The sequence below is a fragment of the Coccinella septempunctata genome, chromosome 4 (assembly GCF_907165205.1).
Source record: "Coccinella septempunctata chromosome 4, icCocSept1.1, whole genome shotgun sequence".
In the NCBI taxonomy this organism is placed as follows: Eukaryota; Metazoa; Arthropoda; class Insecta; order Coleoptera; family Coccinellidae; genus Coccinella; species Coccinella septempunctata.
The window spans coordinates 31,277,884-31,295,294 of NC_058192.1; the positions used below are offsets into that span (position 1 = coordinate 31,277,884).

The 17,411-nt window shown below is 37.7% G+C and overlaps 1 protein-coding gene across 1 annotated transcript in view; it reads left to right on the top strand.

Moving 5' to 3' along the window:
- LOC123311362 overlaps positions 1 to 17,411 on the top strand; it is a 1,278,848-nt gene that overhangs the window by 206,930 nt on the left and 1,054,507 nt on the right. The window contains exon 6 of the mRNA XM_044895271.1: positions 15,776 to 15,907. Coding sequence (XP_044751206.1) covers positions 15,776 to 15,907 — 132 coding nt within the window. The remainder of the gene's footprint in view (positions 1 to 15,775; positions 15,908 to 17,411) is intronic.

Genomic DNA, 17,411 nt, shown 5'->3' on the forward strand with positions numbered 1-17,411 from the left:
TTGCAGAGTATCGTATGAACGGTGTGTTTCATATAATTCTCCAGTTATGCAACGCGTAAAAACAATATCACGCGTTTCCAAGTTTTCACCTACAATCACAATTGCCACTTCATCTAAAGTAGGTGTGTTGAATTTAATTGGCGTTCATGTGCTCTAACAGGTCGTTTTGCTCTAATCACAACCTTTGCGTTCCAAAGCAGTTTTAAACAATCCAACCAATACATGATGTTGATAAAGTAAATGCTGCATATCTTGAAGAATTATTCTTCTCACATATGTATAAATAGATTGACGTTGATCAAGTTGATCAATCATCCAAATGAAGTCATTTGGATTTTTGTGTGTTCTCTAGAAAATGTTTCGATTCGGATGTTTCTCCACGGAGGAGATAATTCAATGGTTCAGGTGGAGGAGGCAATAATGGCAATTTCACCTTGCCATTTAGACAGCGCAATCCCGGAATTTCTTCTATCGGGCCAATTACAACGGAACCGTGAAAGCTCTAGTCGATTGAACTATCATATTGAAAAGCTATTCCTTTCAAATTTATATTTGGGTTCCTTCTCGTTTTTGGACTATTACGATTAGCTCGAAGCTGTCTCATATCCATCTGCGTAGTTCGACGTACTGCCTCTCTTTGCTCTGGTATTTGGACTCACGAAGTCGGGCAATACTTACACGGCGCTGCTCCCGTGCTCTTTCTTGATCCTCTACAGAGGATTGACTCGAAAGATTCCGAACCCTAGTAGCATTACGGCTTCGTTGAGATGTATTACATCTTCTGGCATGTGGCATTGTAAATATCACTGGAGAATAACACAAATCGTGACAAATCAAAATAACGATGGAATTGAATGGATGAAGAATAGTTTCAATAACTTATTAAAAAAATAATTGAATTCATAAGTTCAATTTCAATTTCTTATCACGGGTCAACACAGTTCGCGTTAGTTTAAAATTATAAACGTAGTTATGTGTACGAACATTGACAGGAGTTTTACGGTTACGTCTATTGTGAATCCGCACTACTTCTGCGCTTAGTTCTTAGAATTCCATGGCTAAGACGTTTAGGCGACAATATCATTAGAAAACGTAGTTCACCGAATTAATATTAAATTTTATAATACTTTCACGAAACCGCTACTAACCGTAGACACCTACTAGCGTTATTCGCAAGAAGGAAAATCATTTCCTTTTTGTTTCATTTCATCAAATTTTTCAGAGTCTTAATGTATTTTATGTTAACCCGGCCGTAGAAAAATCCAAAAAAACATGTTTCATTAAAAACAGTTTATCCAATCTTGAGGTATAAATGGAGTAACCCACAAAATGGCCGACTTAGTTTTATAAATTAAGATGGAATGTAAGTACATTAACGAGTCTTACCAGTCCTCGCTATCGCTCGGGCTCAAACTCTTCCTCGACTAGTAAATGTTACTTACATCCCTTATAGTATAAATAACTTTCACTCTACGTACGACATAAATTCAGAAAATCCTAAATAACTCAGGAATTATTCATTTCAAGAGCATTAACATGTTAGAACACTATCATTATTTTACTTCGCAGAACCCAAAGCAATCATAAAAAATTAGGGTTCTAATTTGAAAGACGAAAGTAAACGAAAGTTATGCGCAAATTTTCATCCCCATTTTTGACACAATATTTGGAAAACCCCGTGGCAAGTTTTTTGGAATTCAGAAAATGTACATTATTCCTACTTTCTTCGACTTCAAAAATGTGAAAACGGTTTGTGCTTAACATATTTAGAATAGGATTATCGAACATAATACTGAATACGCATATCTCCTTTTTTCTTTCAGTTTTTCCTCAATATTTTGAAAACCATTTGGACAAATGCGGACAAATGATTTGAACAGAAATATATTCAGAATTGAATATTCTATCATATCAGGAAAGAAAAAGTAAAAAAAAAAATTTTGAATTTACTCTCATTCCCTGGATAACTGAAAGTGCTTAGGCTTCAAGAATATTTTAGTTCAGTAGATAATGTCGAACAATATCATAATCCAAATTTTCAGATTTCAAAGAGGTCCAGGGGTAAGGGCTACCCAGAGGAAAACCGAAGGTCGTCCATTTCAATCGATTAGGCCCGCACGCGCAGGACGAATAAGAAGTACGTCTTGTGGAAGTTCCGATACAAGGTAGCAGCGATTACTAGAAATTTATGGATTGCTGAAGTGAGACACGCGTTGCACGCTTGGGCATCACACAGGAAGTATATCAAGACCTCTTCACAGTTTTTGAGGAATACTTTCTCGCTCATTGTGTAGCGAACGACCTTCGTATGAGCCAAAGAAAATCAAGAGTTCTCAAAAACAAATTTGGACGTCAAAACGAACTATTGCGACAGCAGCCAAGAATCGAAAAAGCTTTGAAATTGAAGGCATTAATTACCTATTCACCAAGCAACATTCCTATAAGAAGCCAACCTATCAGATTCTATGGACGGCACTGCATAGCTTGAAAGAAGACCTTCAACACTTCGGAGTTGGGAAATTAGCTGTTCCCAAGCTCGGTTGTGGACTGGACCAGCTGAATTGGCGGGTTGTGCGAAGCATGCTGGAAGTGGTATTTCAGGAGACTGGTATACGGATCCTAGTATGCAATTTCAACCTGAAGCAAGGAGGATCAAGGAGCCTAGCAAAACTGTGGAGTGCTACTTCCATCAGAAGGGCTACTGTTGGAATGGTGGTGAGTGCAGGTTTAGCCACGGTCATCGGAAAAACTCGCGGAATCTATTCTGGGGCAGAACAGGCTTCCAGAACAGACGTAAGAAGGGGACAGTGTAACCAGTCCGGCTCTGACGGCCGCTGTTTTCTAGAAGGTCCGCGAAAGCACGAGAATGTTTCCGGCGCCTATATAAGCTTGGCGACACAGAGCTACACAGAGCAAGCGACGGACGAGTGAAAATAAATAGTCTGTTAGAAATTAGTGTAGGTTTCAGTGTAAATAAATAAGCTGAATAGGTCGGACGTTTTAATTAAGTGATAGTTTGCTTCACCCATAATGGATCATCTAGCCTTCTTGGATTAATCTATTGAGGTGTCGAAGGATAGCCAGTATCTACTTCGTTATTAACGTTTATTAACAATTTTTACTGTATGCCTGCTAATTTAAAACTGCTTATTAATTCCATCAATTCCCCACCTTACAACTATATTTCAGCGCATGCCCGGCAAGAGCACTGAATATAACATCTATATTACGTCGTAATATAGTGTAGTTTTTTTTTCGTAAACAATCTGGCAGTTTATTAATACCGACATGGTCGATTTCATTTGTGTTTATTTTTGGCGCGCATGCGTCATCTCTTGATTGACGTCTCGTATAGTGATGCCCACGAGACCAACGAGACGAGACTTTACTGTAGTCTCGTCTCGTCTCACCGAGGAGACACGAAGTCTCGTCTCGAGTCTCGTCTCGTAGGCTCCTAGTCCCGTCTCGTATCGAGTCTCGTTCGAGAGTCTCGTGGTCTCGTCGTTGATATTTTTTTAAAGCGGAATATTTAAATCTAATGATTATAACGCATATTCTAGTTTATCTACCGAGTAATTATTTCCAATTATCTGCCTTTGGAAGTATATAACTATAATATTATAAGAAATTTATTTATTGATTGTTGCACCCATAGAAGTAAATGAAGCAAAAATTTCCATCTATCGTTCAGTATCAGATATCAAAAATCTAGTTATAATTCTTTTAAATCTGGTGACTGAATCGAGTGACAAGATTTTCAAATTTTCGGCCTCATTCGACATATCCTGAAGTTGATGATAATATCGATAAAAAGTTTCAGAATATCAATATCGAATTTCGAATTTCGAATTATCTTTCATAACATTGAATTTTTATGGGTTCAGTTGTATTCGATTAATTCTAGTTTGAAACTCTTTATTATTTACATAAACCGTATCACTCATATCGGTTAGATTAAAAACTGTTTGAATGAGTCTTTTGAAAATTTGGTTTACAGGGTGATTCGTCACTATTAGGATATATGGGTACCTAATAGCTTCTCAATGCACATTTGGTGCCATCAATAGTTATGAATCCCCCTGTATATAATCATTGAATGCTAACTCAAAATGTTTGGTCAAAATTTTTTTTTTGGTGTAGCAGGGGGAAAATCTGCAAATCAGACGGACCACCCTCTCCTGAGGGGGAACAAGTGTGGGGTTTCTCACTCTCTGAGCTCGAGACCCACTAAAAACCCTTAACTGCTTCTTGAATTTTGGTTCCGGGCATTTGCCTATAAACCATTCGTCTCTTAGTCGGTTTTCTTCTCGCACATTATCGTGCTGGGATTTATGTGTTTATCCTTTATTGGATTAACACTTTATTGAATTTTTCAATAAGTTTCTGTTGTTATTTTAATCTCTTTTTGATTGATCTCTTGGTCTCTTTCGGTAAATTCGCATTCTCCTCTTGTCTTCCTCTGGGTCGTAGTCCACTAGTCTCCTGAGTTCTTGATTCGGATGGTTTTTCGCTGTTTCGAATAATTTCTCTGCTTTTCTGTTCATGAATTCCGTCATGGTTTCCCATTTTAGGTCCCTATAAATCTGTCTATTCCTGACAAACCAAGGTGCATCTATTGCACATCGTAGCAGCTTGTTTTCAGTGGCCTGAATTCTTTTGATGTGGCTCTTTGCCGCGAAGCCCCAGGAAACTGATCCATAAGTCAGTTGAGGCCTAGCAACGGCTTTGATTATCTTCAATTTTGTCTCTTTCGACATGTGGCTTCTTCTTCCTATTGAAGGGTAGAGTCTATTCATCGCTGCTTTCGTTTTGTCGATTGCTTGTTTGATATGACTTTTCCAAGTAAGTCCTTTGTCAAGCGTTATTCCTAAATATTTGGCTTCATTTTTCCAGTCGATTTCTTCGCCGTCAACTTCCAGTTTCGTTGTGGGTCGCAGTCTTCTCTTCTGTAGTAATATTGCTTGGCTCTTTTGTCCATTGATCTTGATTTTCCACTTTATGCACCAGTCATTTGTTTCGTCAATCGTTTCTTGTAGAACTCGTTCCATTACTTCTGGGTTTCGGTGTCGAGTTGCTATGCCTGTGTCGTCAGCATATAACGTTAGCATGGTTCTTGGATTCTTCGGAATATCGTGAATGTATATGTTGTACAGAAGTGGCCCAAGCACTGACCCTTGGGGTACTCCAGCCTCTAAATCTCTTGTTGTGGAGCATTCTCCTTCCACTTTCACGTAAAATCTTCTATTTTTGAGATAATTCCGGATCAACTTGCATATTTTGATCGAATATCCAGCACTTCTCATCTTATATATTAATCCTTCATGCCATACTCTGTCGAAAGCTCTGGCGACGTCTAGTAAAACAAGACCTGTGGCTTGTTTATTTTGGAATCCCTCTGTAATGTACTCTGTGAGCCTTAATAATTGTTGCTCTGTTGAATGCTCTCTGCTGAATCCGAACTGTTCTGGCGGTATCAGTTTCAGATTTTCGGTTTCCTCATTTAGCCTCGTGGCGATAATCCTTTCTACTACTTTTCCTAACGCCGCCAGTAGACTTATCGGTCTGTAGTTTTGTGGGAACTTCTTCTCTTTTTTCTTTCCCTGATTTCATTTGGCGATGTTGGCTTGTCTATTTCAGCAGCCGCTGGTAATTCATCCATTTCTTCATCATTTTCTTCAACCAGTTCTTCCAAATCTTCATTATCGTCGTCTATCCTGTAATTTATTCTCGATTCTCTTTCGATCGAGTCCGCCAATGCATCTGCCTTATCAATATTAGTATACGCCATTCCCCTTCCTCCATGTAGGGGTGGAATTTTAGTCTTTTCTCCTCGTAGGCCTTTTTGCATTGTTGTGTCAAAAATAATGAGAATAACAAACTGTACCTAGGAAATTTTCAGAGAATTGTCCCACCCATTCGTTCCATCCCATACCGTAATATTATACCATTTTATTGAGGGCCGACAAGGCGCTGTCTCTCGATGCCTTTATCGCTTGTGTTCGTGCCTCCTCGGTCAGGTTTCTTTCACACGATATATGTATATACAGGATGGGCTTTTTAAAACGAAACAGACGATATAACGGGCTGAATAAATTTATTTCGAAAAAATGCTCGGACATGTCGATTTTTGTTTCGAGGGGGACAACTTTTGAGGTCAAATTCACAACTATATCGCTTCAACCCTTAGTGTTAGAACAACAACCGCTAAATTTTGAATAGGAAAGATAGGGTGAGTGATACCTCATTTGAAAGGCCTTTTTATACTGAATTCGGGGTATTAATTTTTTTCTCATTTATTGCATTCGTTTTCGAGATATTTACTTTTGAATTTCGTACAGTACCAGTCATTCCGCTAACCATGCTATGTGAAATCATCAATTATTTGACTAATTCATTTTGTGGTTACGATGGTAACCGTTAATTGTCAACATTAGACAACGAAATAATTATTATTGGTAATTATTTTCTTCAACAATTAAGGTGGTTGTCTCGTCTGTTTCGTTTTAAAAAGCCCACCTGTATGCTGCTGTATTATTTCACTATCGACTGCCAATTTGCATCTAATAGGATTGTTAGAGATGGCCATTAATTGTGTCTTGTTGATGGAAATGCTCATATGAAATTTTTCAGCGGATATTTTCATCATATAATAAACGTTGCAAGTCATCTTCATTTTCTGCTGCGACAATACCATCGTGTGCGTAAAACAACACCTTTAAGGATCGGTCACCCATTCTGTATCCTGCATTGACTCTGTTGACATCCTCTATAATTTGGTCTATTATGATGTTGAATAGAGACTGGGACTGTCTCCCTGTCGAATACCAGCATTGATTTGAGGTTCTTCAGAGAGTCCTTCCTCAGTTTTAATTCTTGTTCTGGTTCCTGTATAAAGTTCTTTAACGATTCTTTGTTACTTATAGTCTAGGTTGTTTTTCTCAAGACTCCTTATTACGTCGCTTAGGCGTATCCTATCAAATGCTTTGGTGAAGTCCACAAAACAGACAGACATGGGTTTATTGAACTCTATCGACTTTTCCATTAACTGAGAACTGATGAATATTGCGTCCACAGTTGATCTATTAGGCCTGAATCCTTATTGTTCTTCGGATATTGGTATCTTATTCCTTATTCTTTTTGCTATGATTTTTGTGAGAAGTTTTAGAACAGAACTGAGCAAAGTTATATTTCTAAAATTATTCGGATCTCTCTTTCTCCTTTTTTGTGAATGGGAAGGGATATTATACTTGATTTCCATTCATCTGAGATAGTGCCAGAGGTTATAATCTTCTGAAATAGTCGCTTAAGTTCTTTTTGTAACTCTATTCCTCCGTACTTAATGAGTTCGTTGTTTATATTATCGATGCCGGGCGTCTTTCGGTTTTTCAGTTTTTTCTTTGTTGCCTGGGTTCATTATTGTCGTCGTTTCGCATGAATTCAATAGACGATGCCTTGTCATTGGAGGTGTTATACATGCTTTCAAAATATCTTATCCATGTGTCCTGTATTATCTCATTTACTTGCACTTCCTCCGTCACCTGTTTCTTTCTATTCCGTAGCATATTCCATATCTTCCTCTGGCCACCATATAGGTCTCCCTCCATTTCGACTGAGAATCTTTCGCAGTATTCCTTTTTAAGTTCTTTTATCCTGTTATTTATTCGGTTTCTAACGATCTTGTAGTTTTGATATTCGTCTGGGTTTCTCTCGTTTATATATTTGATATAGGCTTTCTTCTTTTCTTCTGCGAGTTCCTTGACTTCGCTAGTGAACCAAGGTTTTGTATTCCCTTTAGCATTAGTATTTACAGTTCTTGTTCCCATGGCTTCTGTTGCACTTTGTATTATATTATTTGTAATTTTTTCCAGGCTAATTCTACGTCGTCGTTTTCTGATATAATATGATCTTTTCAAATTTTTTCATTAAGTCTCTGTTCATATAATCCTCTTGTGCTGTCATCTTTCAATGATTCTATGTTGAACTTAGTGATGTATATGGGTTGTTTCATCTTTTTCCGTACGCTTTTAGTTTGGTACTTGCACAAGATAAGATTATGTTATGTCCCTATGTCTGCCGATGTTAGTGCTCTGACATCAAGGATATGTTGCGGTTCTACCTTTCTGTTCGTGATCACGTAATCAATAATTGATTTATCACCCCTTGTATAACTAAATGTATATTTTTGTTGGTCATTATGTTGGAAAAATATATTATTGATCCTTAGCTCGTTATATGTGCATAACTCCAGAAGTATTTTACCATTCTCATTTCTTGTTTCCTCGTTAAAGCACTTCATGATACCCGGAACTGCATCATTACCTATACGTTAGTTGAGGTCTCCCATTATGAATATTTTTTCATTATTTGGTAGTTTGTCCAGGGTATTTTGTAGATCATCGAAAAACTGTTTTCTTTCTCCTCTTGGTTTTGTTATGTCTGGTGCGTACACACTTATCAAATGGGTTCTATCGTTCTCGACAGCGCCGTCGCTAACCAAACTGGCGCCCTAGGCAAAGCTCTAAATTGGTGCCCTAACAGAGGAATCAACTTTGACGAATTGCGTAAACTGAGTATGAAAAAATTGCATCCTTTCTAAAAAATTCAATCAGCAATGGACATAAATTCAACAACAAAAATCAGCATAGTTTCGAATTATAGTATGAAAATTTAAAATACTTTTAGCATTGATAAAAGGTAAATAATGTATAAAGGGTGTTAACAAATTATTTGCGAAATTTTTTAATAGGTGATTCCTGATTCCTCTGCGAAAATTGAAGGGGTTTTTCATATAAACCAATAAAGCTCTTTGAAAAGTTTCAAGCTGTATGAGAATGAGAAAAATAATACTTATTTTTTCTCTCGAAAGTGTTGGAGAGTTGAAGAAATCACATTTTTGTGGGTATCTTCCAATAAGAAGGCTACAATAGGTATCAAAGCGACTTTACAACCGTATGCTAGATTTTTTCAATTTCAATCGTTTAGACTCAAACGTCGTATTTTATTTTTGACAGGGAAAAATTGCTTTTACGGGCATAATAGAAGAGTCAAAAAAGATTTGTAATGAATCGTTCTCTTTTCAAAACATATTTTCAAATTGAGAAATTTTGAAAAGATCTAGTTAAAAAATGGAATAGCGGTTGCATATTTTACACTAACCTACACACAAAAATTGAAAATATATTCATGGGTAGCCTTTTCATCGGTTAAACATGCCCACAAAATGCCATTCCTTCCATGTTGTAATTCCTTCCATTTATTTGGGTCTTAATTCCTGAACCTATTCACCTATCACCTATGAGCGAATGATGAAGAGGAAACGAAAGCTGTGTTTAATTGAATTAGATACAATTATTTATTGAAAACATTCATTTTAAATTCTGAAAAATCAAAGAACCATATTTTTCTCTATACCATAGGGTCCAAAAGTATTCTTTGAAATGTGAAGATATTACGAAAATGAAATATTGAATGTATTATCATTATTCAATTCATTACTAAGGATTTCCTATAAATTTCTATCCTGTTACCCGGTGTCGAAACAATGCTTGAAAAATACCCAGTTATAGAGATCTTCAAATTGATAACTTATTTTGCAGGAGCAATAAGCATAAATGAAAGGTATTATTGATTGATTCAGGAATGAACTCTGAACTTTCCCCTTCTTCTCGTACGATTCGTACGAATACTCTCACACACTCCATCCCGGAATCAACTTTCTGAAAACTAAATGGAGAATTGAAAATAATGTCCGACATGTGAAAGAAGCCGACCCAAAAACCCAACAGTAGTCGGCAATATTTATCAAAGCGAAGCCGAAAAGTTTGATAAGTTCTGTTATAATTTAAATAACTCTTAAAAGAGGGAAGTGGCCACTGCACACGGTGCGGAACGTACAGGCTGACGGAGATATTTATGAGAAGAATGCGAATGCGGCACCTTTGATGGTTTTTTATGTCCCCTGCATATTGCGTTCACCAGTGAGTCCGCGCCTAGATAAATTTCTCGGTATTCCTCTTGTTGCTGACTGAATTGCATTTTTTTTCATTGGGTACATAAGTTGATTATTTCTTGACTAAGCTCAAAATGCCGCCCCTAAATCCTAGCGCCCTAGGCGGCAGCCTACCCTGCCTACCCCCTAGCGACGGCGCTGGTTCTCGAGTTTTACTGTTATATACATTATGTTTTGGTGTATGTATTCTACGTCTTCAATGAGATGTTCCAGTTTCTCGTGTACTACTATTCCCACTCCTGTCTGTGCTCTGAGTTGCTTATTTACACCACTGTAACACAGTGTATTCCCATGTATTTCCCATATCTCGTGTTGTTCTTGTAGCCCGGGAGGTGGCGTCACTTTTGAACTAGTGATCGATCTTCACACGAATTTTTTAGCATGAGTAGTTCTCCACTTGTACATATGAGGTTCGCGCGTCAGTCAGTCCAATACGTGGCAGTTCAGTGCGAGACGTCGAAGCGAGTAGACGTGTTGAGTGATTTTTCGATTACTGCTACATCAAAAAAAAAAACCAGTCCAATAGCGGTGGGCGTGGGAGGCGGTGAAATTCGCAGGAAAAATCTGAAAAAAAGTGTCGGAAACGTCAGTCACGTTCCCAACGGTGGAAACATCATCAGTCAGGCGGTTGAAGTGAATGATTATTTTAATCAAATTGAACGTAAAAATAGGCGTCAGTCACGTTTATAGTGGTGGATTCTACATAAATCAGGCTTCCAATGTCAAGGGCAGTGACCAGCTTCCTTTGGCGCGCAGCATCTTATGCAGTTCGACTGACGCATATTCCACCCGGCTGACGAATATTTATCGAGGGTACATAACAATTATTTGTTTATATAGGATGTTTCATCATTTCTATTCATCATGTTATTATTTGGAATTGCCACATCGATGAATGGTGCTGTGTCCTCATCTTTATTAAGCAATATGAGGTCTGGTCTATTGTGGGTTATTTTCCGGTCTGGAAGGACCGTGCGATCCCAATAGAGCTTGTGATGTTCATTTTCCAATACAGCATCCGGATGGTAATTGTAATAAGGAACCTTTTTCGAACTTAGGAGTTGGAGTTTTAGTGCCAATTCTTGGTGAATAATCTTGGCAACGGCATCATGTCTATTTTTGCACTCCGTGCCCGCGAACCTCTGACATCTCCCGGTGATGTGCTGGATAGTTTCATGTGTCGCACAGCCATAACGACAGCTATCATCCGCCACTGATACATCCTTGGCGATATATTTCATGTAGTTTCTTGTTGGAATCACCTGATCCTGAATGGCGATCATGTAGCCCTCTGTCTCAGAAAACAACCTTCCGGAAGTCAACCAGTAGTTCGACGCAAATGTGTCGACGTAATCATGGTTGACCTCGTTTTGATGCCTTCCATGCAAAGGTTTGCCAATCAGTTTCTGCATTTTACTTGCTGCAGAGTGTTCGTAGGGTTCCAAGTGGTTCTGCTTTTGCTTTAACGGTGTAGAACTATCAACAACACAAACTACTTGATGGAGTTCTGATAAAGCAGCCTTGCTCAGGAAATATTTTCGAAGTCCTTCAATTTCCTGGGACATACGGTTGGACAACTCAACAATTCCTCTACCCCCAAGATGTCGGGCCAGCTCGGTCCGTTCTATTGAGTTTTTGGGGTATGTTTATTGTGCTTAGTCAGCATCATCCTTATTTTTCTCTGTAGGGCTGCTAAATCTGTGGTGGTCCAAGAGATTATACCGAATGAGTAGCTCAGCGCCGAGCAAGCGTAGGTATTAATCCTTTTTATCAGATTCTTTCTGTTGAGACCCGTTTTCGTTATCCTTCTTAATCTTCGGGTGAACTCCTCCGTTAATTCTTTCTTCATCTGGCTCTGATTGACTTTTCTTGCCTGTTTGATGCCTAGATAATTGTATGTGTCTATTTCCTTTAATGCTTCAATTTCTGCACCTTCTTTGAGTTTGAACGTGCCATCGTCTATTTTCTCTCTCGTTGTATTCAGCAGTTGACATTTTTCTAGTCCAAACTTCATTTTGATGAAGGAGAATCCTTCAACCATTTTCAGCATCTGTTGCATTTGTTTTTTGGTAAATGCGCAGAGTTTCAAATCGTCCATATAAAGGAGATGATTCAGTTTCATCATAGTACTACTGCCGCTTTTGATGGCAAATCCGTAGTCTGTAGAATTCAATCTACTAGACAAAGGATTCAGGGCCATGTAGAACCACAAAGGGCTCAGCGAATCTCCTTGGAAAATTCTGCGTCTTATTGGAATAGGTCCTGTTGTAATGGAACCATCTGCTGCTTTCATTTGAAGACTAGTGCCCCAGGTTGTCATGGCGTTTTCCAGGAACTTAACAATATTGAGATCCACCTTGTAAATGTTCAAGATAGTCAAGAGCCATTCGTGAGGTATGGAATCGAATGCTTTCTTCTAGTCCATGTACGCAGCGTAAAGATTTCTTCGCTTGGAGAACGCTTGATTGCAGATAACTGAATCAATTATTAGCTGTTCTTTGCACCCTCGGCTGTCTTTGGTGCATCCTTTCTGTTGCACGGCGATGATGTTATTCCTTTCGCAATGGTTGTGAATTCAGTTTGAAATGCACGATGTGATTAATTTGTACATCGTTGGAAGACATGTGATTGGTCGGTATTTGGATGGGTCTTCTGTATTCAATTGGTCTTCAGGTAACAGGTACGTTGTGCCATGCGTGAGGAATACTGGTATGCTATCAAGATTTTCAATGACATCATTTATTGCGGAGGTCAATTTGTCATGCATGATCCAAAGTTTCTTGATCCAGAAGTTCTGTTATCCATCAGGCCCAGGTGTTTTCCAGTTGTGTAGTTCTCTGATAGCTGATTTTACTTCTTCAATTGTGATCATGTCATGTTGCATTGGCTCATATTTTATAGCTTCAGATTTTTCATCTTCAATCCATGTGGTATTTCCATTGAATAGAGGTTTCGTTGATAATTGTTCGGTCCACAATTGTTCAATGGCTTCCTTTGATGGTAACTTTCCATTTTCTCCATTAGACGATGTTAGTGACCGGTAGAAATTTTTTTCCGACTTTTCCACTGTATTATTGTCTCTTTTCCGGCTTTAATTGCTTCTATATCTCCTCAGGCGTTCTGCATACAGACTTAACTTTTGCTTCAGAATGTCGAGGCAGTGGTGAGCTGTAGCGTTCTCCGTCTCTCGTTCTGTGAATGTTCTGCTTCTAGCCATGATTTCTTTGGCAGCTTTCACAACCTTTCTTTCGCGATTGCCTTTCAAGTACTCCGTCAGTCGTCCAATGTCTCTTCTTAGTGTATCTGTTTTATGTTGAAGACGTTTCTGCCATGGTGGCGCATGTAATTTGTGTAATTTTGGACCATCGTTGTTGGTTCGGCTAATTTTTGCCCCTATGGTTTTAGCCGTCGTTAGCGCTGCAAAGTAAAAAACAAGATGCAGATATTCCAATAAACTTCCATTCTGTAGGTACTCAGGTAAAACGTCCTTATTCAATATGTCGATTATCAGTGACAGTTTCTTGGATGTATTGAGTCGGGGAGGTGCTATTTGATAAAAAGGATCTGTTCCTTCCAGTTATTATTATTATTATTATTGCACAAAAATAACACCTTCGACGTAAAGCATATTCTTTAGTGTCCTCGTAAAAGCTTCATTTATTGTCCATAATTTTTTATGAATAAAAAAAAATATAGATCATCCAACAGCGTTTTTCATTGATGTCAATTGATTCCAAACAATGTTTAGATGAAAACTAACATCCTGATCACAAAACAAAACCATACTTTTGATTTGTCGCTCAGGATGTTTGTTTTCTGATCGAAACAAAGTCGATATAGGAATTTAATACAAGGAATAGAATTCGAATTTCGCGCCCCTCAATTAAAAAACAAAAAACTGTTATTAAAAAGTTTTTCTTCATTGGCAGTGCGTTTTCAGCACCATCTCATTGTCAAGCGTGTTTTCACTGACCAAAATGTAGTTTTTAGTACTAGAAATATGAGGGCGTTTCCTATCTCTCTACTCTACTGTGACTCTAACGAGACAGTGGGGACAATTGTGGTCTCGGTTTTCATCTATTGTCGCGACTGTCTCGTTAGAGTCACTGTATTCTAATCTATAATTTTTGTACCTGTCGTTATGGCAGATGATATTGTCAATTGTCGAATGATGCAATGCGATAATATTCGATTTGGTATGAGGGGTACTCCGAAATCCGCAAAGGATATTCGCAACGAATTTCTGTCACGAATTCAGTGCGGTTTTTCGCGTTGATTTGTGAGAGCCTTTAATACCGCATCAAATATTGATTCACTGCATAATGAAATGGCAGTGTTGACAATTAGTACATCGGCATCATAACCTACTAGACAGCAGCAGTGCTCTCGCTACCGGCCTATCCGTTGAGATTTAGGGCAGCCTATTAATATAAAATTGAAGTAGAGGCTCTTTCAAAATGATTTCAATATGATTTCCATTTGTTTAACTTATTATTTTCAGCCAAATATCAAAATATTATATTTTTTCAAACAGCGCAAATTCACAGAGCTATAACTCCTAACATATGTGTGGTACAAAAAAAATTTCCTACAAAAATGTAGGAAGTTTTGTCCTCTTTATAACTTTGTATTGAATATCTCTTGTCATGAAAGCTAATGTTTTCGAGTTATTATCAAAAAGCCGAATTTTTGTACCTAAGATGGCGGCTCGAGCGCATACGCCTCGAGGTCGAAAACTTGAATTTTTCATTAGGATCTCAAGCCTAACAATATACAAAAAAATTGCTACTACCCCACTTTTTCCATTCAAACACCCCTTTTTGTTCTCCACATACTGGATTAAATATTGAGGGAGTTGTCACAGCGGAACAAAAAGTAACCCCTAATATTGTAAAGCTGATCTGGAATTGCGCTATGCGACCACGTTTTTGTTATGGAAATAATATCGAGATTAAGAAGTACAACATTGACACACAATTCATTCAGATTGTGGGTTTGAAGATGGCACTATTTATCCGAAACATGTCACCCTAATAATTACACGGGTCAACACCAAATTTGACTTTGACTGCAAAGCATAAAATTTCGATAGTTTAGATCCCAATTAGACGAAAAAAAAATATATGACATGAAAAAGTTTGCTTCTGTGTTTAGGAGACTGATTCAACTTTATCATTTACAATAACTACAAGCAACATGTAGAGCCCATGGCTTGTCTTGATTCCAAACAGGAAAGTCAAAATATAGGCAACATAGGCTTCAGAGAGAACGTGAAATATCTTTTATTCGTATTTCACGTCACGAATTATAATAAATTGACCACATATAAAACCAAATGCATCAGCATCATATTTACACTTTCTTGACGACATTTGAAGTTTGTCTGGGCTTGTAAACAACACCTTATCGTTGTTTATGACTCGAGTGCCCACTAGTGACACTTTGTAAGGGTAAACACCCCACTCTCATCGCGCGGTTTTTGAATTATTAAAAATTATAAAAAAAATGAAGAATGAATATTAGTACTATAACTCACACAAAAGCAAACTTTATACCAAAAAAAGGTATTTTCTTTTCGTTTTTGTGCATAATTAACCGTAAAATCCTAGTATAAACGTTAGGACAAAGAACGAAAAATTTCTTGTAGAGTCGTGTTATTACAGACTAAAGTTCCAAGAAATCTTAAGATTTTATATATTTATGATGTAACCCATATAGAGATTACGAAAATAATGTCGAATGCTCATATTGAATAATTCATTTCAGGTTCTTCTACTCTTCCTAGGGTGACTACTAGAGGAAGTGATATAGACGGTAGACCAGAAAAAGTAACTGCTGCTACATCTTCCACTAGTCTTTATGATAATGTTGGTGCTTCTCAGAATTTCTGTTCGCCAGGTAGGTTCTGTTGATTTCTTTGATTTCAATGAACTTCAACATATCTCCTATTTCTGAAGGCATACAAATTAGGTAATTTTTTAGACGCTACGACTGGTTAAAATATTGGGTTTATTTCCGAAGGTTTAATCTCGAGAGCCAGCTATTCTTTCAATAAGGGAGAAATAGTAAACCCACCCAGGTACCTACTAGACGGAGACAGAGTTCCGGGTTATCTTATTTTAAGTGGTAGTGATGACAAGTAATTAAAAACGGAGTTTATTACAGTAAATTCAAATTATAGTAGACCATATAAGTATATTCAAGTCAAAAAATGCACAGCTGATAGCCAAGCTCGAAATGAGAAAACTGAAATAAATCAAATAAATTTTCACGGCTGCCAGTAAGTTGAAATTAACACAATCCAATTAATAAATCAAACAATCTTCAAATTAAAGAGACTCAGTCAAAATATCAGGAATAAAAAGAAAGTTATCAATAGCGGTCACTTTGATTTCTTCTGAGACAATAAGAGATGTACGGGCATAGTTCAACGAAGGGTTTGATCCCGAGCACTCTCAGTAATTTTTAATGCACAGGCCAATCAGAAATGTCAAATGTTCAATAAACAGAACGAGGTTGATTCAGGAGAAACACAATGCAACAGTACACGGTTTACTGAGTAACAGATGGGGTAGTTTATTGCAGCCGATCCGTGGCAACCGTGGATGTTACACGGCTAAGCGTTACCAGCGGAAAGGCTTCGAGACTTCTGGTGATTGGTCTCGGTTACCAAAGAACCAGGCGTCAAAAATCTGCCTCGGAAAAGAATTAGACATTCGCTACAGGTTCAGGTGTAGGTTATTGTGGTCTCTCTGTGGCAATCGTGAGTGTTACATCAATCGTTACCATCAGAGGGACTTCGAATTTTTCTGACGATTGGTCAAGGTTGCTAGAAGAACCATGCGTCAGAAATCTGCTTCAGGAAAGAAATAACTAATAAGAAGTATCATAGATTGAATAAAAGAATAATGCAATTTCGAATCACTAAGACGGTATCAAGCAAATACTTACAGTTTGTTTCGGTAACGGTCGCACCACTAGTAACACCAAGAAAAATCATCGAATTGAATCGCCCGTACAGAATGAGACTGAAAAAGGACAGCAAAAGACATATATACAGTATGATTTCTGTTGTTACCTATGAATTGGGTATCTAGGTTGGATTCAATATCGGAATACCGTAAATTTATTTAATATAAACGTTTCGGCGCATCCGCCTTCCTCAGTATATATATGAAATTCTTAATTGAACATATAAAATCTATATATAGCCACCTATTTTACTGCCGTTTATAATAAAAAAACAGTGTAAAATTTATACAAAAAGTTGAAAGATCCAATACCAACACTCTATTAAAAAGCAATGTTGTCTACAAAGTTTAGTGTGAAAATTGTGAGGGAAGATATATTGGACAGACTTCTCAGTGGTAGTGGTTAAAAAGCAGGTTGGCGTCACATAAAT